General features: G+C 46.8%; 1 protein-coding gene across 1 annotated transcript; it reads right to left on the bottom strand.

Moving 5' to 3' along the window:
- Positions 1 to 7,307: 7,307 nt before the first annotated feature.
- On the bottom strand, positions 7,308 to 21,622 carry LOC136153014 (ubiquitin carboxyl-terminal hydrolase 17-like protein 6). The gene is made up of 6 exons (XM_065914678.1): positions 21,569 to 21,622; positions 19,974 to 20,043; positions 13,999 to 15,276; positions 13,220 to 13,348; positions 12,118 to 12,237; positions 7,308 to 7,429 (listed from the first exon to the last, which is right to left on the bottom strand). The coding sequence occupies exons 1-6, from the start codon at positions 21,620 to 21,622 to the stop codon at positions 7,308 to 7,310; spliced, it is 1,773 nt and encodes a 590-aa protein (XP_065770750.1).
- Positions 21,623 to 21,779: the final 157 nt, after the last annotated feature.

Raw genomic sequence — 21,779 nt, 5'->3', positions numbered from 1 at the left:
CAGCAACACCTGCCCATGGGGCTTTGGTGGTCCCATGTGTAATCACACTCACTTCAAGGGGGCTTACTGAAGAGGGGCAGTTGGTGTGCAGCCCTCCTCCACTCACTCTGAACATCACAGATTCTCGAGTCTATTAGACAAAGCTCAGATCCTGCTTACACCCTCAAGGTCCTTAGCAACACAGTCCCAAAGACACATCAGTCTTGTCCGTGAATGGCCCCTACCAGCCCCATTGTCCTTTGCTTCCTATTGTCCAAAGACAAAAAAAAAAAAAAAAAATTGTTTTTTATATTTGCCCATTTCTTGGTTTTTATAATCATGACAGGCCCTACACCACTTCCTCCTTCATGGAAGGTTCTGGGATTTTCTTTTTTCACATGCTTCCCCTTCTGGGCTGTGAGCTTCCAAGCACAGCTAGACTGTACTGTGCCGGGAGCCAGCACTCGAGATCCCACCCATGACAATGTCATGAGGAGAAGGCCTGACAAGCAAGGCAGATCAGGACTTCAGGAATTTCGAAAAGATGGCCCAGCGCTCACCTTAAAGATGATCTCTGTCTTTCTGATGCTTGCTATATTAGACTACTCCCTAATTTCTATGACACAGGTAGAAGGCCTTCCCCGATTTCTCTCCAAACAGAATCAACTTAGAACTTTAATCAACATGTCCCCTGGACAGCAGTATCCTATAAGAGTATCCAGGATGAAAGTAGTGTTTCAATTTAGACCCCTTTGCTGGCATTCTAGCCTGCTTGGCAAGTGCATAGTAATGTAACACAAAAATATTATTTTAAAAGTGGTTAGAATTGTTCATTTTAACCAGGAATGCTAAACAGGGGCTGCCTCACTGGAGCTGCAGAGTCTTTGTGTTGTAAACATTTTAGATAAATTCAATTAATAACTTCTGCAAAAGGACTAACCTTTGTGTTCATTAAAGAAATAGGAAAACAGCTTTGCATTCACCTAGGTCATAAAATGTCAATAGGCCCCGAGGCCAGAAGATAATGTATAAGACACTCACAAAGAAGTTACTGTAAACGCCCTGGTTTCCTGAGGGACAAGATGATGTAATGTTAAACTTTCTTCCCCTAAAAATGTACTAACTTAGAATATAAAAGCTACAGTAAAAAATAAAGATTTGCCAGACTCTGCCAGACCCTGCAAACACCTCCGTCTGGTCATTCTCTCTCTCTCTCTCTCTCTCTCTCTCTCTCTCTTTCTCTCTCTCTCCGTCGCATACTTGGCCCTATCAAGGCTGGTCTCACCTCTCTCTCGCCAACGCCATTCATCCTGAGGGTAACCCTGGATCCCGCTGAGGCTGGACCCCGGCAGTACTGGACCCCAGTTGTTGCCTAATTGTAATATTCATCACAGAATCCCTGTGGTGGTTTATCTTAAAAAGACAGTCATCTTCAACTCCTGACTTTCTTCCTTATATGCAACAAGATACCCCATTCCAAGGAGACAAACAGCCTTTTTCTCCAACCTCCTGCATCTGGGCAGGCCTGTGAGTTCTCTGACCCATAAAGAATTGCAGAAGTGGCTTGTGGCCAGTTCTGAACCTGCCTTCTAAGAGATCTGGCAGCTGCCACTTCCTTCACTCAGACTCCTGCCCCCACGCCAGGGTCCCTGGAAACCCAGGCTCTGCTGTGAGAAAACCAAGCCTCATACAGAAGTCATGGGCAGTCTGGCCAACAGAACGGGTGAGCTCCAAGCATCTAGTCCTGAGAGGGGACCTGGCAGAGCCTCTGGGTGATGCTGCCCCAGTTGCCATGCAATTGCAGCAGCAAATGAGCTCTAAGCAAGAAGTGTGCAGCTCAGCCCAGACAACCCACAGAACTATGGGAGAGGATGACAAATTATATTTCAGATCACTAAGTTTTCCAATAGTTTGTTACATAGGAAGATTAAACTTGATTGAATCTATAACGATCTCTTAAAAGCCAAGTATAATCTTAAACTACAAGCCCTTTTAAAATAAAATAAAATCCAACTAAGCAAAATTTTTAAATCTTAATGCCTTTATTTAAATGTTTATAAATCAGGCAGCATCCAATTTAGCAGTTTGAAATGTTAGGTAGTTAGAGTAGGAAACAGGAGTGCAAAATGGTGTGGCTAAAAGACAAGAAAGGGGAAAGCCCGTGAATACAGAACAAAGGAAGGTCAAAGGACCTGAGTGAGGCCCTGAGTGAGGACCTCAGGTAGAACAAACAGCACTCCTGGTTAGCCCAACTTACATAGGGCAGGCCCAGGAGGAGGAAAAACACATAGAAAGAGGAGCTAAAGCCGCGCCCTCTCTCTCTCTCCTGCACGCTGCGTGCTCCCCTACTCTCTTCTCTTTGCGTCTTTGGGTTGGCATGCCCTCACTCCTCAAGGATGGATTCTCTTGCTATTTTCTAAGTAAAATAGAGCTGTAACATTGATTTGTCTAAAAACTATAACACGGTCTGTCCACGACCCGAGAGCTGTGACGCGCTGAGGGCTTTAATGTCTGTCACTCCAAATCTTTGTTGTGACAAGACAAAACTGAGGAGTATACACCAGACTGGCAGAAAGAAACTCTGAGGACTTGCACAAAATAAAAGACTTTTACAGCCATAAGGGATCAGAGACAAGCAAGTTGTACTGGGCAAAGAATCCAAGTGGTTACTGCAAGGTTACTTTCCATTAGGGACTGGCAGGGGTATCTCAGGTCAATACTTAACTAGTGATAATCAGAAGATTCCTGGCCAACTGGTTCAAGATTTCATTTCTGGAGGAGCCGAAACTGCATTTACATATAATTTGCTAGTATGGTTCTTAACTAAGCAACTCCTTTGGGGACTGTTGTCTTGTTTTTAAGTCCCCTGGGGGCAGCAACAAGGCTTATCATTGCTGGTTCCTTGCGCATAGCAAAGTGAAAGGTGTATTCTTTCCCAAATGCTGAAAGCACATGTGCTCTGTGCCAGGCCCGTGCTGGGGGCAGGGATCCAACCATGACACCTCACAGTCCTTGAAATTCAAGAGAATAAGACAGAAAACCACCACACTTTAAAAAGGAACGATTCTGCTGCTCCCACAGAGCTGACGCTGTGGAAGGAGACAAGGAATAAACAGAACAGCTTGTAGAAGAGTCGGCTCCCTAGAGTGAAGGGGGGGACACAGGACAGTGGGATGGGAGGGGGCTGGGTGGGGGGAGGAGGAGTCTGCAGGCCGCGACCAAGGGCCGCTTCTCCAGGTGACGGGCCACAGCAGATGATGACAGGGCCGGCCCTGGTGCTGTGAAGGACCGAGGTGGTAAGGGCAGGAGACATGGGGGAGTTGTCACTGCAGATGCAACATGTTTCTGAGGAGGTGACATTTAATCTGCCCTCTGGGCCACGGTCCCCCTTCCCTTGTCACCAGAGCCAGACACCAAGGATGGCTGCTAGGGCCACATGCACTAGTCAGCCCTGAACCTGCACACCCATCTCACTGTTGCCTCCTGAGGAGTCACAGTAAAGGCCCATGTACTGAATTCCCCTCCCTCCCTCTCCCGACAAGTCCGGTCCTTTCCCGTGTGGTCCAATGGCATGGCCTGTCCCTCCTCTTGGGAACTGTAAGCCATTAACTCTCTTTTCAATGACAGTTGTCTCCTTATCTGTTTGCCTTATTATGTCTCAAATTTCCTATTAATACACTCTATTTTACAGTAGCCAAGACTCACAGCAGACTGTAGACAATTACGGGTGGACAAGTGGAGAACGAAGGAGTATGACTGGCTGCAATGTCCTCGGTCAGTTTACTATTTCAATGTGTGTTAAGTGTGTTTGTCTTTTCCTGCCTGATTCGGACCCTCTGGGTCAGCCGTGCCTTCATCCACCAGCTGTTTGTCCTCACATAGTCACTTGCAAGCACAACTCAAATTCAGAATATGTTCAAATTGTTGCCTATATGGCAGGCATCTTAGAGCAAAACTTAATGCGGCACTGATAAGGCGTTCATGTCTTTCTCCAGTTGGCTAAGAACGAGCGTAGTAGTAGGGATGTAATGCTAGTCCCTCTGCTGTGTCCAGCTCTTTGTGACTCCTCCTTTGAGAGAAGCCTGGCAGGCTACAGACCCTGGGGTCCCAAAGAGTTGGACATGTCTCTTTGAGAGACTATATATTCTTTCAGATTCTTTCCCATTATAGACCATTGCAAGATATTGAGTATAGCTCCCTGCACTATACAGTAAGTCTTTGTTGTCCACCTAGTTTATATACAGTAGTGTGTGCATATTGATCCCAAACTTTTAATTTACCTCTCCCCACATTCCCCGTGTTCCTCTTTGGTAACCATAAGCTTGTTTTCTATGTCTGAGACTCTACTTCTGTCTTGTAAATAAGTTCATTTGTATCATTTTCCAATATTTCACATATGTGATATCATACAATGTTTGTCGTTTTCTATCTGACTTATTTCGCTTAATATGAAATCACCATGTTCATCCACGTTGCTGCGAACGGCATTATTTCATTCACTTTCATGGCTGAGTAGTTTTCCATTGTACATATATCCCACGTCTTCTGGAGCAAGCACTTCTTAGAATATACAACTTGACTTACTTTCAAAGAACAAGAATTGTGAGTAAACCTAAGTTTTTTAGAGATGGAGAATTTCTCTGCAAATGTTAATATATCATTTATTATTATTTAATAGATTAGGATTTTGAGGCCAAGAATAGTAGGTGAAATTGGTGTGTGCTTTTGTTTTATGTCACTTACGTCAAGTTCTGACATCAGGGTTAAATTATATTCACAAAATACAGATTTCTTCTGTTATTCTATTTTTGATTCTCTAAAACTATGTGGTACTTTTGTAGCCAGTTTTCCTTTGCTTGCATAGCATTTACATGATTTTCAGAGGTAATTCTCGAAAGTTTTTATTTTATAGCCTTCCTTGCTTATTTTTCTTTTGCTTTAGTTGCTTTAATTAATGGTCTTGACAATTCATTTTTTCCAAAAAGTAATCAATTTCTTGAATATTCTAAAATATTTTAAGTGTATATAAAAGGGTTTACATTCATTTTTTATGGGTGGGTATGAGATAATATGAAATATACATCAGACCTTCTGTCTGACACAGGACCCCTAAATGTCTTAAAGTTTCCTGGGTAATAGAAATGTTTTTGTTTTCTTTTATTTATATGTTTTCTGAAAGTATTAATTTATTTTTTTTTCCTGGTAGGCAATGGTTACTTGCATAACAAACACTTTTCAGGATTATTGCTAAGGTTTGTTAGTACAAGTCTATGTTCCCTTTACTTTAAGGCTTTTGAATAGTTTCATACCTCTCTCTACTTCTCCCTCTTTCTTTTTCTTTCTTTCTTTCTTTTTTTTAGTTTCAACTCTAATACATGCATTTTTTGCACCTTGGTTGAATGCCCCACATATTCAAGGAGGTTTCTTCACTGAAGCTGGTGGGGATTATCAGTCCCACATGAATGTTGGACATTATTCAATGCATTAGAAGTTTATACATTTTCCTGCAGTGAAATAATATAGGCTAAGGTTATGCATTACATTGTTTTTTGTAATGTCAAGATGTAATTGAATATTAGTGTTTATTCCAGTGTAGACCAGTAAAATGTGTTATAGTACCTCATCCATTCAGTGGGCTGATTTGCAGAAAATAGTGTCCCAAGAGAGAGTTTTCTGCAAGATACTGTCAGCTGAATATAAACAAGATATAATAAAACATTGTGCACAGTATACTGCTATTTGTGGTTTTAAATGTGGTTGTGTGCTAAGTCATTCAATCATGTCTGACACTTTGTGACTCTGTGGACTGTAGGCCACCAGGCTCCTCTGCCCCATGGGGGTTCTCCAGGCAAGAATACTAGAGTGGATTGCCATTTCCTTCACCATAGAATCTTCCAGACTCAGGGGTTGAACCCAAGTCTCTTCTGTCTCCTGCATTGGCAGGTGGGAACTTTACCACTAACACCACCATGTAGAATGAAGAAAAAACAGATATTCATGGTTGCTTATGTCTGCACAAATGACATTCTGGGACATCTCTCCTGGTGCAGTGGCTAAGAGTCTGCACTCTCATTGTAGGGGACTGAGTCCAGTCCCTTGTCAGGAAACTGGGCCCCACATGCCACAGCTAAGAGTTCCCGTGGAAAAGGTCCCGCAGGCCACAACTAAGACCTGGCACAGCCAAATAAATAATTTTTTAAAAAATTCAAAACTCTGGAAAGATTCCTGGGAAATGAAACACCATGACTAACCGGGAAAGCAGCAGAGCTTTCACAAGAAGGGAGGGGGTAGGAGGAACAATGTAATATAAAATATTTTATATGTTTAGGTTCTTGAACCTTGTACATGTATTATAAATTTTTCATAAATGTCAAAACATTATAAAAAATGTCAAACTTCTAAAGAGTAAAGCTCATAGTGTTATTTCTACCAACTGAATGAAAGTCAAGTTTGTTTTATCAGAAAGATTATCTGACTTCTCTAAAACATCTTCTCAGGCTTTTTCCACACTACCTAGACAGTGGTCCATATGGCACTGTCTGGATTCTTTTCATGACTTAAGAGAATCTTTTACACTACTCTGGGTCCTCGATGTCCGGCAAATGAAGGGGGACATCATCACGTTCCTTGCAGCAGGAGCCCTTAGGTGGCACCAACCTTTACTTCCCAGTGGAGCAGTACATCTACAGAAGGAAAAGTGAGGGCGTCTACATTAGGAATCCGAAGAGAACCTGGGAGAAACGTCTGTCGGCAGCTCAGGCCATTGTTGCCATTGAAAATCCAACTCTGTCACCGTTGCGTCCTCCAGGAACCCTCGCCAGCGAGCTGTGCTGCGGTTTGCTGCCGCCGCTCCTGTGGTCGGCCTCTTCACTCCTGGAGCCTCCACTAACCAGCCCCAGGCAGCGTCCAGGAGCCAAGACTCCTGTGAACTTCTCACCATCGGTCTGTGTGACACAGACTCTCCCCTGCATTCTGGAGACGACACATTCCCGGCCCAAAGGGAGCTCAGTCGGTGGGTCTGATGGTGGGTGCTCACCCGGGCAGTTCTGTGAACACTCTTGGGAGGTCGTGCCTGATCGCCATGTCTGCACACTCTGAAGAGATTAAAAGGGAAAGGCAGGCGGCAGTGAGCAGGCTCTGACCAAGAAGGACGTCACGGTGAATGAGTGACGTCATCACCTGGGTGCAATGCGGCTCCATCTGAGGTGGTGGCCTAGTCCACAGGCGGGCAGGCGAGCTCGCTGCCCACTCTGCAGTGCCCCGGAGGGCTGGCCTGCAGCACCCACTGCTCAGGCCACGGGGCGTGGAGCGACAACACGGAGTGGGCTTCAGCTGTTCTTGCACAGGCTCTTTCCTTGGGTGGGGCTGTGCTGGGTCCTTGCTGCTGCACAGGCTTTGCTCTGGGTGCAGTGCATGGCCTTCTCCTCGCAGCGGCTTCTCCTGTCATGGGCTGCAGTAGTGGCAGAGCGTGAGCTCAGCAGCTGTGGACCCCAGGCTCTAGAGCACAGGCTCAATGGTTGTGGTGAAAGGGCTTAGTTCCTCTGACGCACGCGGGATCCTCCTGGACCAGGATTGAACTCGTGTCTCCTGCATTGGCAGCATTCCTTACCATGAGCCGTCATGGAAACCCCACAAACTCTTAAAATGGAAGTAGGCTAACAGAAAACAGTTTATAGATAAATAAATATGTCTACTCATGAGAATGTTCTGTGACTTTTGACTTTTTCCTTTCACATAAGAGGAAAATTTCCTAATTCATAATTCATTATGTTCTTCCCTCAAACAACATTTACCACTGCTAATTTTATTAGCTAAGCTCGATCAAATTTTTAAAATACTTTTCTCCCACTTTCCCCTATGCACTGTACATTCATTATGAACTGAGATAATATTTTATCATTGCTGAGTCACTCAATCATGTCCAACTCTTCCTGACCCCATGGACTGCAGCACACCAGGCTTCCCTGTCTTTCACCATTGCCCAGAGACTATATTTATATACTTCATATGGATAGGATAATCATTTGACTTCATACTGGAATTATTCCTCTGAATCTGACATATTCATATGCTTATAAGATATAAAACACTTAACTGACTTCAGCGCAATAAAAATATCAGAATCAGGTGACCATATCTTAAGAGTGATTATAAAACCAGCAGCCATGTTGATGAGGAGCAGTGACACATGGGGGGACATTTTATGTGGTGAGAGAGACGAGCGCTGCCCTCGGGGACTTAAAGGGCTGCTTGAAAACAGAGTAAAACTAGGCTCAGTGGTTGGACCTCATGGGAGTCACTTCCCCAGGACACACGGGATGGAGTCCTGCGCATCTTGAGTGCCCCACAAGGTGGTCTGAGCGGTGGCCAGGGCAGCCCTCTGTGTATCAGTGGAGATGGTGGTTGTATTGTGTGTCTGTACAAGTCTGTATAAGGTGATCTGGCATGCAGAAAAGTAAATTTGACTAAATGGCAGATGACCTCAGCTCTAATAATAAGCTCTTTTCTTGAATCAATTTGTTTCTCCTCTCGGCTTCTCCATCCCAAAGGAATTACTCTTCATGAGACCCATTCTCTTTTAATTCCATTCTTCAAAGCCTCAAATTTTGTCGCTTTTTTTCAGTATCTGTCCATGTTTATTCCTCAGACAAGATAAGCAAGAGTAAAATTTTCTCATTGGACTTTAAAGATAAACAAATACCTTTAAAATTAGACTTTCTAAAAGTTCTAAATTCATTCATGTTCTCACATTAGTATGTTCAATCCTAAGTCTGTAATGAGTATTTTTGCCTGATTCAAACACAACTCTGGTGAGTGGATTGGCGGTGGGACTTCACAGACCACTGGAATTTTGAACTCTTGATAGTTAGATCTCCTTTTACAGAAATGTTAGCAGCCAGTAGGACAAGGAGCATATAGTGCCGGATTACAGGGCTGACAGCAAGGAAAAGACAGTTTATCGATGACAGAAAAGATCTACCCTCTGACAAACAGTCGCCTCTCACGGTGAGGCAAACCGGAAGTGCCTGCAGACGCAGAGACGCGAGCGCAGGGAGCAGGACGCTTCGGCCACGTCCGTTATCAGCACAGCCAGAAGTGGGTCGTTCCTTGACCTGACTCGTGCTTCCTGTATCTTTAGCTCCCTCGCGCTTCCAGGCCGCTCTACTGAGTTGGACTCCCCGTTGCTTTTCCTAGATCTCCTTGGGGCCTTCTTATAATGCCCGGCAGCAGGCAGGAAGCAGCAGGCCGTTTGTCAATACTTTTCTTTCCCGTGTTTTCCCCTTTCCATTCATCTACAACATTTCCGATTACAGGGTTTATTTTTAAATGCCCCGTACATAGCTTTCTTGCCTCCATGGTCTAACATTGTCACTCTAACAAGAACAATGTCCTACAAATCTCAGGCACAGTGTACATTCTTTGGACAATAAAACAATACATGGGAAGGGTCACAGTAACCTGTTTGACATTTCTGAGAATATTACCATGAGAAAAACCTGATTTTTTTCTTTACCTGAAACCACAAAATCTCAATTTACAATGATTAATTATTAAACAGCAAAAACACCTCTAAAGAAGCAGAACACCTCTGTTAATAGTGAGATAATGGCAGGTTAATATAAACTTTGTATTGAAATCTATGTACCCCATTTCCTAACTCTACAAGAATACCCATAATCTCATGTTGTTTAAAGAAAAGGAAACAATGAACACATAGCAGCAAGTAAACTGATGCAGTACATCTACTTCTAAATCTAAATGCCTCTACTCTTTTCTATTCTGGAACATTATAATCTTTTAAGCAAGCAGCCAAACTATATCTGTGGCCTTTTCTTTGCTGAGTTGATGTTTATCGTCATGTCCTGAGCCAGAGCAATCATGAGCATTTCCAAAAAAGGCTTGGACTTTTCCAGGGAGGCCTTATTACTATATTTTATATTTCCAAAAATTAATACAAACCCCAACAACAGTAAAACAGAAGGAAGAAAGGGACATACCGGGCCCCCGGGACAACCTCGAGGGGAAGAGCTGCCTTGCAGATTTCTTTCTCATCCTGGCGGCTCCTGAGGGGACATATTGGGCCCCCAGGGCAGCCTCATGTGAGAAAGAGCTGCCTTGCAGGTTCCTCTCTTGTCCCGTGACTTTGTCACAGTTTGGGCACGCCGGGGCGGCTCCCGACACCTAGAGAAGGGAATGGCAACTCACTCCAGCATTCTTGCCTGGAGAATAACATGGGCAGAGGAGCCTGACGGGATTACAGTACAAGGGGTCACAAAGAGTCAGACATGACTGAGTGACTTTCACTTTCTTTTTGCAGTTTGGGTCTGCAGAAACGTAAAGTCTTTTCTGTGGTTATTTGTAAATGCTTCCTACAGATTCAGTTAATTGGCTTTGTGTTCTGAAATTGCTCCCAAGACATTCATCTGGACTTCATACACTTACGAACGAAATTACTTTGTTTTCTGTGCAATGGTGGTAAAACAGTTAAAATGCAAGCAAACAAGGAAAGCTGGTGAACTGTTTTTTAAACAGGCTGAAGGTGCTACCTACTGTCCACTCTGTAGAAATGCCCAAAGAATGTAGTCTGAGCCTTATGGACTGAGAGTCACAGGAGCTAGGAATTTAAGGTAAGTTAGACTCACATCTAAGTAAACTTTCTACTTATATGCTATTTATAATGATTTATATCATTATATTTATGCTCTGTCCTGAGCATTCTCAATATTTGCTTACAGAAAGTAAGATAATGAAAATCATTGAACTGCGGCAGTTGTAAGAAACAGTATCAGGCTGTCATATGCTTTCCACAGGTTCAGATTATCCAACACCAAAATGCCTTTAGAATTCTGGAGCAAAAATGCTCTTTGCCACTTAATCTCCTACTAAGGACTGAGGCCCAGAGCTCCTTAAGTAGCAGCTCCTGCTGGGGACTCCACTGTATTTATTTTGCATGTGTTTAAGAGATGACAGAAAAAGAGAAAGCTCTAAAATAGCAAAAGCTTTAAGGTATACCAAAAGGGTGGTTTTCAATGTTGGTTTGAGTGTTTTGTTTTTAATGAAATAATTCATTATAGGACAGACCAAAATAAGTTTTGAGAATAAAATATACATATTCTTACCCTCAGAGGTATTGGCAGCCAAATTAGTTAAAACATGTCTTTACTATGGGCCCGGCATAAATTCTGACTTGCCTTAAACAGGTAACTGATTTCCAGGCTGACATAAACCCAGCAAGTGTTCAAGGTATGTTCTAGTGACTGTAGGAGACATCAGTGTTCAGCCCAAATTTCATTGATTGGGCTGCTTGTGTGCTCCTTCTGTCTTTAACGCTTCAGCAAATATTCAGTCTCTTCCACATAGCTTATCATTTGTTTGACTCTGAAATACATTGGTTTGGTTTTTATGATAAGCTAGTCCTGTACAATCATAGATACTGTGTTTATTTAATACAAACAATATACACTTTTGTTCAAGTTCATCCTGAATTAAAAGTACACACACAAAAAAACTGGATAATTTAGAGTAAAAGTAAAATTTCTCTTTCTTCCCTCTCAAGGTACCTGTGGTTCATTTGTATATATTCCCCCAGCTTTAAAAAAAAATTCAAAATATATATATATATATATATATATTTACATGGAGAATATAGTATTATATTTTGGCTCAGCTAGACAAATGATGTGTGTTGTTTTACAACTTGCTTTTGTCATGTAACATCATGATTTTAAGGTGTCTTCATTTCCTGCTTGGGGGAGTATGAAAATCTCTGCTTGGAACAGTATGATTCTGCTCTAAGCAAGCTAGGTTCACCTAGCACCCGCAATCAGGGAGATGCAGAAATTCCTTCAGGCGCCCTGCACATCTCAGCATCGGGAAGGGAGGAATGTGAGAGCAAGACTTTCCATCTCCTACCTGCACCTGCACTACATGACGCCTCCTTCCCTCAGACGGTGCTTCTCTGAAAAAGGGCCTGGGCCTCGCAACCTCGATCCTGTGATGACTTTCCCACAGCCCCACCCCCGCATGCGCAAGCTCCTCATTGGCTGAGGCGTCCGAGGACCTGTTCACTCCCACTCCCGACATTACACCCCTGACACTTGTCTCCGGGAATTCCCCATGACGAAGCCCCACACGCACTTCCGATCTGGCCCTGGACCAAAGGGCTCAGGATGCAAATGATTCGGGGGGCCTTTGACCTTCTAGCCTTGCCCGCTAGAGAGTCACTGAGGGCTTCCAAGTTCAGCACACACATGCGGGCTGGGGAGGAATTCCGTGAGCTCACCCTTCAGATCCTAACACACTTGTGGAAACATATGTCTGCCCACCTACCCTCTTGCATTGACGGGACTGCCTACCCACGACCTCTGCCTGAGGACAATCCCTCCCCAGACAACAATAAACCCTTGCCTCAACTTTGCTCTCGACTGAGGTTCACTACAATTTCTATGGTTTCTCACTAGCCATTCTTCTAGCGTTCAGGGTCCTAGCACCAAAAGATGCCATGAGTGTGGCAAATATGCTTTTTCCCCTTCAGGGCCATTGGTCATGATCGAAAGACAGCTTCTTCAGAAAGCCATAAGGTCGCTGCAACTTTGGATTCATTTCTACAGCTCATTTTTAATCTTAGTTGTCTTTGTATTTCTTTCTTCTTATTATTTTTTTTTAATTGTGTGTGTGTTTTCTTTCATTTTTAATTTTTTTTTAAATTTTCTGTTCATTTTATTATGATTTTTTGCTTGTTTTCATTCTCTTTTTCTTCTTTAATTACACTAGTTGACTTCAAGAGTCATCTTTCCAACTGAGGGGCTCATAACGCATTATAACTTAAGGTATAAACAAATTTCGTTCCTGGAGGAGGATGACTGTTGGTTTCTTTCATGGTGTGTGACATGTATGTTTGTTTGCTCTCCCGACCTGGACATTATGCTGGCCTTCCAGCACAGGTGTTCCACAGTCCACGGGTTTCCCATAGCTGACATGTTGATTCCGTTGATCCTTACTAGTAAAAGTTGGCCGTGACCCCGCTTTTTCCTTAGCCTTATACACCCCTCCCAACTCCAGCTGCCCCATCCCATCCCAGGACGCTACTGCTTTGTGCTTTATGACCCAGGTGCTCACAAACTTGCTGTCCTTTTGCCTCCATCCCATGGCACAGAGAAGCCAGATCAGCCAGTATTTGTCTCTCTTTTGCACGGATTTCCCCCAGCATCAGGCGACATTCCCATTGATTCTGCCACACCATTCCAATCACCATTCTTCTCCTTCTTCTCCTTTTTCACCTTCTTCACCTCCTTCTCCTTCTCCCTCTCCTTCACCTTCTTCTTCTCCAGAGGGTGTGGATGGGGCAAGCAGTAAGTCCATTTGAGGCCTTGGGGCAGAGGAAGATTGGTGGTGATAATGATGGTGGCCTGTAGGTGGCTCGACTTCCTCGACCAGGGCACACTTGTTCGTGTTCTTGGGGGAAGATACTGCTCATCATTCTTTGTCCTCTCTACGGGTGGAGGGCACGGTGTGCTGTAGGTAACCGTGCGGGGGAGAACGCCAGCGGAAAGTTCTCTGTTCCTTGCCAAGCTGACGAGTGTGGTCAGGAGGCACAGTTGGCCCTCTAGGTCTGAGATGTTAAATCGCAAATTCCAGGTCCACCGTTTGATGGAGGGTTTTGGGTTTGAAGCTGGCAACCAAGAGAAAGAAAGAAACCACAAAAGGGGATCGATAAGGGTCCTCGGGCACCCCTCCACCAGGTCCCGGGATCATGAGGCAGGCAGGAAAGCAGCTAGGAGAGGACAGTTTCCCCACCATCCCAGACACTTCGGAGGCCGGCCGTGTCTCATTGTGTCCAGCGGCATTTGTCCAGGGCCAAGCAGGACGAGACAATTGACTGACAGATAGGATGGGCAGAGTCAGATGTCCAGTGGTCTTGCTCTCACAGTCTAGGGCAGGCTTGGGTCTTTCCTCAGTGCGGGGAGGACCTTTGCTTTCAGAAAGGAACGGTTGCATGACCCATCTCCACTTAGGCACCTGTGCCATGCTGGTGGAGAAGTTTCTTTGGGACTCGTTGGGTGGCCTTTCTTCCATTGGCCATCGTGTTGGTGCCAGTGGTACTGGTGGTGTGATCGAGCCCGTTGTTCTCCTGTTCAGGCAGCTTGCTGTTTCTTCCTCCTCCGTATTTGGACTGGTGAATCACAACTGCACCGGCAGGCAGGGCCGACTGGATCTTCCGGAGGTCAAAGGCCAGCTTCGGCCGGTTGTGCTCTTGGAAGCGTCTCCACTGCTCTAAGCTGATTCCTTCGACCTCTGTGTCCCCCAGGGACACCTGAGACCCAGGAGATCTGCCACTGTTGTCTCCCGCAGGCTCAACCCCTTCCCAGGCACCCTCCTGGGAGTAAAAGTGGATGTAGGTGCTCTGGCTCAGGGCAGCACTCTCATCACAGGCAGTCACTTTGGCTGCGTCCATCTTATACCACTGGCCGTTACCTGCTCGCACGTAAGAAAAGTAGTGTCCTCGCTCACAACTCCACCCGGAGTGCACCAGCACAGCATAGAGCATGTAGTCCAGTGGCCCTGCCTTCTGCTCAGATGTGTAGGGCTGCATGTCCAGGCACTGGGGATAGCGCACTTCCTGAGCCATTTTGGCCCCGCTCACCTGTGTGAACCACTTCAGCACTATCACCAGGACCTGGGACGTGCTGTGCAAAGTCAACCTCTTGGTGGCAGGCACCTTCCGCAGACAAACACCACAGTCATAGGCATTTTCAGCGTCCAGCTTCTCGGGCTTCACCAGCTCTCTCAGAGCTTGCTCCACACTCTGAGGCACTGTGATATATAGGCTGATGTCCAGATAAGGGTCGAACGTGTCTGAGACACCGAGGCAGTGGAGACACTGGATCTGAGACCTCCAAGTCCCGTGGAAGATCTGACGGATGAGGCTGGTGTTCTCGGAGGGATGGCCCGACGGCTGAGATGCACTCAAGCAGCCTTGCTGCATGGCATTCAGAGTGAACATCAGGAACTCGTGGGCGACTTCCTGCTGGTGTCTGTGGAAGCCTGCCAGCAGGTCCTTGCGGGACCGGATCACCTCTCCCGGGTGAAGGAGGGCTCGGGTCACGTGAACTCGCATGGTACAGAGAGTGCAGGAGGTGCGGGCCCGACAGAGGGTGGCGTGATGCTGGGACACCATCCAGCTGGCCAGGGGCAGCGTGTGGCTCAGACACTGCAGTGCTGTTTTCACGTAGCAGGTGTTCCCCAGATTCTGAAGCCCAGCCCCGACCCCCCACGGCCCCCTCCAACTTAGGGCCACTTATTGGCCAGGCATTAGCCCTGCTGACCCAGGAGCCAAGTCACCCCACTGGGGCCGCCCAACAACCAGTGATGACAACTCAGAAACAGAGGCTCCCCGAGGGGCATCCACACGAGCTGCGCTGGGCTGACAACCTTGCCCTCAGGTTGTGAGGCCTGCAGAAGTAAAGCAGCTTAGATTAGGAGTAGGCCTTTCTACTTGGTAAGATTATCAGGTCATCTGGATACAACCAATTAGCTTTTGCTTAACACTGACTGCTGTTTGCCAATTAGGACCAATTAGCTTCCACTTAATACTGACCGCTGTTTGCCAATTAGGAAATTAGGAACGGGTGGAAACCCCCAGGAAAGTCCCACTCGCGTGAAAGTTTTGACCAATGAAATTGCTTTGCAAATTTGTAACCAATCCGCTTAAATCAACTACCAAAGGCGTGTGCTCACTCTATAAATTTATGTAACAGCTTGGGTTCGGGGCTCTCTGACCCGCACCACTGCGTTGGTTGCGTCGGAGAGCCCGGGCTCGAGTCAGTAATAAACTTCCCCTTTTTGCCAGTTGCATTGTCTTGGAGGCCTTCTCTATTCACGCTCGGGGATTCGGACGTCGGGCATAACATTTGGGGGCCATCCGGGATCCCTTGACCAGGGGAAGAGAACACTCCCAGGAAAGAGGGGAAGGATAGATAATAGCACCGGTACTCAGGAAAACTCAGGGGACCCGAGAACCCAGCGCTGTTTGTCCGCTGACGTTTGTGTGTAGTGTGCTTGCCTTCGGCTTTCCGTGTTTGTACGTGTCTTTTTGTGTGCCGGCATTGCCTCAGGCAGGACAAGAAAGTCCAGTGTAAATCCGAGGCCCTGCTGTGAAGCAGGAAGGTATCTGGCACAGGAAGTCTAGTGTAAATGCGAGGCCCTGATGTGAAGCAGGAAGATATCTGGCACAGGAAGTCCAGTTTAAATCCAGGGCCCTGCTCTGAAGCAGGAAAGTATCTGGCACAGGAAGTCCAGTGTAAATCTGGGGCCCTGCTGTGAAGCAGGAAGGTATCTGGCACAGGAAGTCCAGTGTAAATCCGAGGTCCTGCTGTGAAGCAGGAAGATATCTGGCACAGGAGAAAGGTTTCTGTGTTGTCGGCCAACGTTTGTCTGTCCGTGTGTTTGTCTTTGGCTCTCCGTGTTTGTGTGTGTCTACTCTTTACAGGAGTTTCAGTGAACAGGCGAATGGTTGTGGGGGCAATTGATGAGTCCCGGCCAGGCTACACTCTGGCGGACTCTGAAGGCCCTACAATAAGTGAGTCTCAGTAACTAGAGCCCGACCAGGTGAAACTCTCCTTTCACTACAATTGTCAGCAGCTGTTGCAGGTGCTCTTCACCACAGAAGAACGGGAGTGAATTCTGGCAGAAGCGTGGAAACGGGTCCCAGGGGCCGACAGGAGGCCAACCGCCCAGCCTCATCTTGTGGACGAGGGGTTTCCTCTGTTGCGGCCTAACTGGGGTTTTGAGCGAACGGAAGGTACGGAGCGTCTCCAAGTGTACCGCCAGACTCTGATGCCTGGCCTGTGGGCCACAGCAAGAAAACAGAGAAATTTGGCAAAGGTAAATTTAGTAAGGAAAGAGCCCACTGAGAGCCCGGCAGCCTTCCTAGAGAGGCTGATGGAAGCTTTCAGGCAATATACACCTATGGACCCCCACGCTGAGGATTCACACACTGCAGTACTGTTAGCATTTGTAAATTAGGAGGAAATTACAAAAGATAGAAGGATTGGGAGAACAGACGATACAGGATTTACTGAAAGCAGCTGAAAAGGTATTTAGTAATAGGGAGACCCCAGAAGAAAGTGAAGAACGAATTTGACGGGAGGAAAGGGAATTAGCTGAGAGGATCAGGAAGTAAGATAGAGAACATAGAGTGAGGGAAAACCAGAAGAACCAGAGGGAGCTAGCCCAGATTCTTTTTGCGGGGATAAAAGCCGGAACAGAATTGAGGGAACCTTGAGACCCCTGGACGGGAGAAAAACAGAAACCAAAAAGGCAGGCCCTAAAGAAGGATCAGTGTGCCTACTGCAAAGAACAGGTGCACTGGAAAAACGAATGCCCTAAGAGGGACCCAAGGAGAGGTACAACTCAGAGAGAGAGAATCTCCCCTGGAACTCGAGTTCTATATGCGGGGAAAGACAGTGACTAGGGGAGTCAAGACTCGGCACCCCTCCCTGAGTCCTGGGTAATCATACATGTGGAAGGGAAACCCGTTGGCTTCATGGTAGATACTGGTGCCCAACATTCTGTTTTAAATAAAAAACTGGGACAAATGGCTAAGAGAACAAGCTTGGTGCAAGGAGACACAGGGACAAAAAGATATTATTGGACCACAGAACGAAAAGTAGATCTGGAGACTCACCAGGTGTCCCATTCGTTTTTGGTGATACCAGAATGGCCAGCCGCTCTACTTGGAAGAGACTTGTTGACTCAGATTCATTTTGGCCGATGGCATTCCTTGTGGATATGTTGGATAATTGCAGTCATGAGGAACTGGAAAATTCTGCTGAAGATTAAATGTTAGATCTGAGGTGTGGGGACCCTGAAAATCTGGAATGTTTTCCTATTAGCCTGTCAAATGTAGGCTTTGTACCTCTCTATGGTGGAGATCAGACCCAGAAAGTTCTTGCTCTTTTTGCACCTGAGGACTCATTCACAGCTGTGGCACTTTACCTTGCTGATCAGTGGCGGGCTATTGATGATATTGTGAAAACATCTATCCCTTCTAGGGAGGGGCTTAAGCAGGTGAGAACTCTTGGGGAGAGAGTAGTTAAAGCAGGAAATGGAGAGAAATGAGATCCCATTCCTGTGTCATAGCAGTACTGATTATGCTAAGATTCTGTGGAAGAAAGAAGAGGCCATTGGGTTTTATTCAGTTAAGCCTACAGAGCTGGGAGAATGACAATCATGGATGGGCTTGGACAGCCAATACATGTCTTATCCTTAGCCTTAAGGGATGAATAAATACCCGTTGGCCTGGGCTGAAACGGCAGGGATGGGACTGGCCAAACAGACACATCTGGTCATCCTCGAGGTAAAGGCCTAGGCAACTCCTGTGAGGGTGAGACAGTACTCCATTAGCCAGGAAGCTAGGCAGGGGATCACTCCCCACATGTGGCGTCTCATGGATGCTGGAATTCTCAAGCAGTGTCAATCCCCTTGGAACACCCTCTACCTGCCAGTGAAGAAGCCAGGAGGGACAGATTACAGACCTGTCCAAGACCTCTGAGAAGTCAACAAATGGGTGAGTGACATACACCCCACTGTCTCTAACCTGTATACCCTCCTGAGCAGTTTGCTGCCTGAGTACACTTGGTACACTCTGTTGGACTTGAAAGATGCCTTTTTCAGCCTACCCCTGGTGGCCCAGAGCCAGGAGATGTTTGCCTTTGAGTGGACCGAGGGGGAAGGCCAACCGGTGATGCAATTAACTTGGGCCCACCTCCCACAGGGATTTAAGAACTCCCCTACCTTTTTTAATGAGGCTGTAAGTGAGGACCTCTACGAATATCAGACTTGCCACCCAGAGGTCATTACAGGCTGAGGCCCTGGCAGCACGAAAAAACTTAACTGATGTACCCCTAGACAACAATGAGCTAGTATGGTTCACCGATGGGAGCAGCTATGTAAAAGATGGGCAAAGGAAAGCGGGAGCCACCGCGGTAGAAGAGTACAGTTGTGAATATGGCTCTGCGAAGTTTTATGCACTATGTAGATTTGGTGGGGTCTTAAGTTGTGGTCTGACACACACTGCTGGTGTTCCTCTGGAATTAGTGAAATGCCGTATGCAGGTGAACCCACAGAAGTTAATGGACACTGGAACCACTGAGGAGGCATGCAGCCGTGCCACCGGAGACCTCTTAATACTTGGATTTAGATGTGTATGGAAGGGACTCTTTGCCCGCATCATCATGATCGGCACTCTGACTGCGCTACAGTGGTTTATCTATGATTCTGTGAAGGTCTACTTCAGGCTCCCTCGCCCTCCTCCCCCTGAGATGCCAGAGTCTCTGAAGAATAAGCTTGGGTACACTCGGTAGATAAATGAAAGCAAATATGGACTGAATCTGCATGTTGATCAGTGTTTGAGGAAAATGCAACTGGACGAGAGATAATCCAGGCTTGCAAAGCGTGCCAGCTGATGAGGACAGGGAAAAAGCAGCACATGGGAATGAGGCACCGAGGGGAAGAGCCAGGGCAACACTGGGAGATAGATTTCACTGAGGTAAGGCCAGGCAAGTACGGGTATCGCGATCTGCTGGTTCTGGTAGATACCTTCTCACGGTGGGTGGAAGCCTTCCCCGCTAAGGGAGAGACAGCAATAGTGGTTGCTAAAAAGATTTTAGAGGAGATAATACCTAGGTATGGGCTGCCAGTGACTATGGGCTCTGATAACGGACCTGCTTTTGTGAGCCAGATTGTACAAGGGCTGGCCCAAGCCCTGGGGATGAAATGGATAATCCCCAGAGCTCAGGACAGGTTGAGAGAATGAATTGGACTCTAAAAGAAACTTTGACAAAGTTGGCAATAGAGACTGGCGGGGACTGAGTGACCCTCCTTCCCTTCGCACTCTTTAAGCTGAATCTTACCCCTTTTGAGATTCTGTATGGAAGACCCCCTCCTGTAGGTATTAGAACCTAGGTGGAAGGCCCTTATGTTGTTCTCCTTACCACTCCCACTGCTGTCAAGGTCGACGGGATTGGACCCTGGGTTCACTGCAATCACGTGGGGCAAGCTACACTAGAAGAACAGGAAAAAGCACGAGCAGAATGGAAGGTGAGTCCTCACCCGTCAAATCCTTTGACTCGTCCACCGGGAGGCCTCCAAATTCTCCTGCTGCTCAGCGACAGGCAGACTCATGAGCTGCTCAAGGAGACCTCAGGAATTCACCCTTCGAACACCTGGTGGCCATACCTTTACTTTGACCTAAGGGGAATCTTCCTCAGGGAATAACCCCGGGGGAAATAATCACAATTCAGGCCATTGGGAGCAGTGGGGACCAGGAGAAAACTCGGCCAAGAGGGGTTCTTCGAGTGCCTGGGCAAATCTGTGGTGGCTTGGAAAGCTATTATTGCAGGAGCTGGAGCTGTGTAACCTCTTGTGATGGACCCCGGGAATGGGACGTAGGAAACAGAGATTTGGTAGCCCCGAGTGTGGCGCAATCCGCAGGGCCAAGTACCTCAGATATGGGTGCAATTTGACCGAGCTTCACTACCTCTGCAAGGCCAAGGGCTTTCCTCCCTATGAGCAGCTGTAGATGCAAACAGTCACTTAGAGAAGTCTTTGACTTCCTTGTTTGAGGTGGTCTTGCAGAATAAGAGAGGATTAGACTTGATTTTTCTCAAACAGGGTAGGGTCTGCGAGGTTTCTATGGAGACCATACAAGAGTGGTAAGAGAATCTAGGGCAAAAATGAGAGAGGGACTGGCGCAACGAAAGAGAGAACGGGAAGCCCAGCAGAGATGGTTTGAGTCTTGGTTTCAACACTCCCCCAGGCTGACTACCCTCCTGGGTCACTTATAGTGTCGGTGGCCCAAGATGGAAAAGAGGAAGATTCCTCTATTTGAACAACAGACAGGGGGGAATGTGAGGCGAGCAGAAGTAATGCAGGTTAGGTTTGGAGTAGGCCTTCCTACTTGGTAAGATTATCAGGTCACCTGGATACAACCAATTAGCTTTCGCTTAACACTGACCGCTGTTTGCCAATTAGGAAAAATTAGCTTTCACTTAATACTGACCGCTGTTTGAAAATTAGGAATTTAGGAATGGGGCAAAAACCCCCGGGAAAGTCCCGCCCGCACGAAAGTTTTGACCAATGAAATTGCTTTGCAAATTTGTAACCAATCCGCTTAAATCAACTACCAATGGCGTCTGTGCACCCTATAAATTTGTTTAACAGCTTGGGCTCGGGGCTCTCTGACCCCCACCACTGCGTTGGTTGCATCGGAGAGTCCTGGCTCTAGTCAGAAATAAAATTCCCTTTTTGTGAGTTGCATTGTCTTGGAGGCCTTCTCTATTCCCACTCGGGGACTCAGAGATTGGGCATAAGAAGGGTAAGATGCTGAAAGGAGATGGACACGCATCACCCCCGTGCTCAGAAGCAGCCCCCGGGTCTCTGCACACAAGGCCCACGAGTCTTTCCATCTCCTACCTGCAGCTGCATGACAACGCCTCCTCCCCTCACACGGTGCTTCTCTGAGAAAGGGCCTGGGCCCCGCCCCCTCGGGCCTTTGATGGCTTTCCCACAGCCCCACCTCCGCACGTACAAGCTCCTCATTGGCTGAGGCGTCCGAGGGCGTGCTCACTCCCACTCCCGACATCCCACCGCCCACACTTTGCTCAGGGAATTCCCCATGACGAAGCCCCGCACGCACTTCCGATCTGGCCCTGGACCAAAGGGCTCAGGATGCAAATGATTCGGGGGCCTTTGGCCTTCCAGCCTTGCCCGCTAGAGAGTCACTTCAGGGCTTACACATT

Source organism: Muntiacus reevesi, chromosome 1 (genome assembly GCF_963930625.1).
Source record: "Muntiacus reevesi chromosome 1, mMunRee1.1, whole genome shotgun sequence".
In the NCBI taxonomy this organism is placed as follows: Eukaryota; Metazoa; Chordata; class Mammalia; order Artiodactyla; family Cervidae; genus Muntiacus; species Muntiacus reevesi.
The sequence above is the reverse complement of the archived record's forward strand: the minus strand, read 5'-3'. Positions and strand labels throughout refer to the sequence as shown.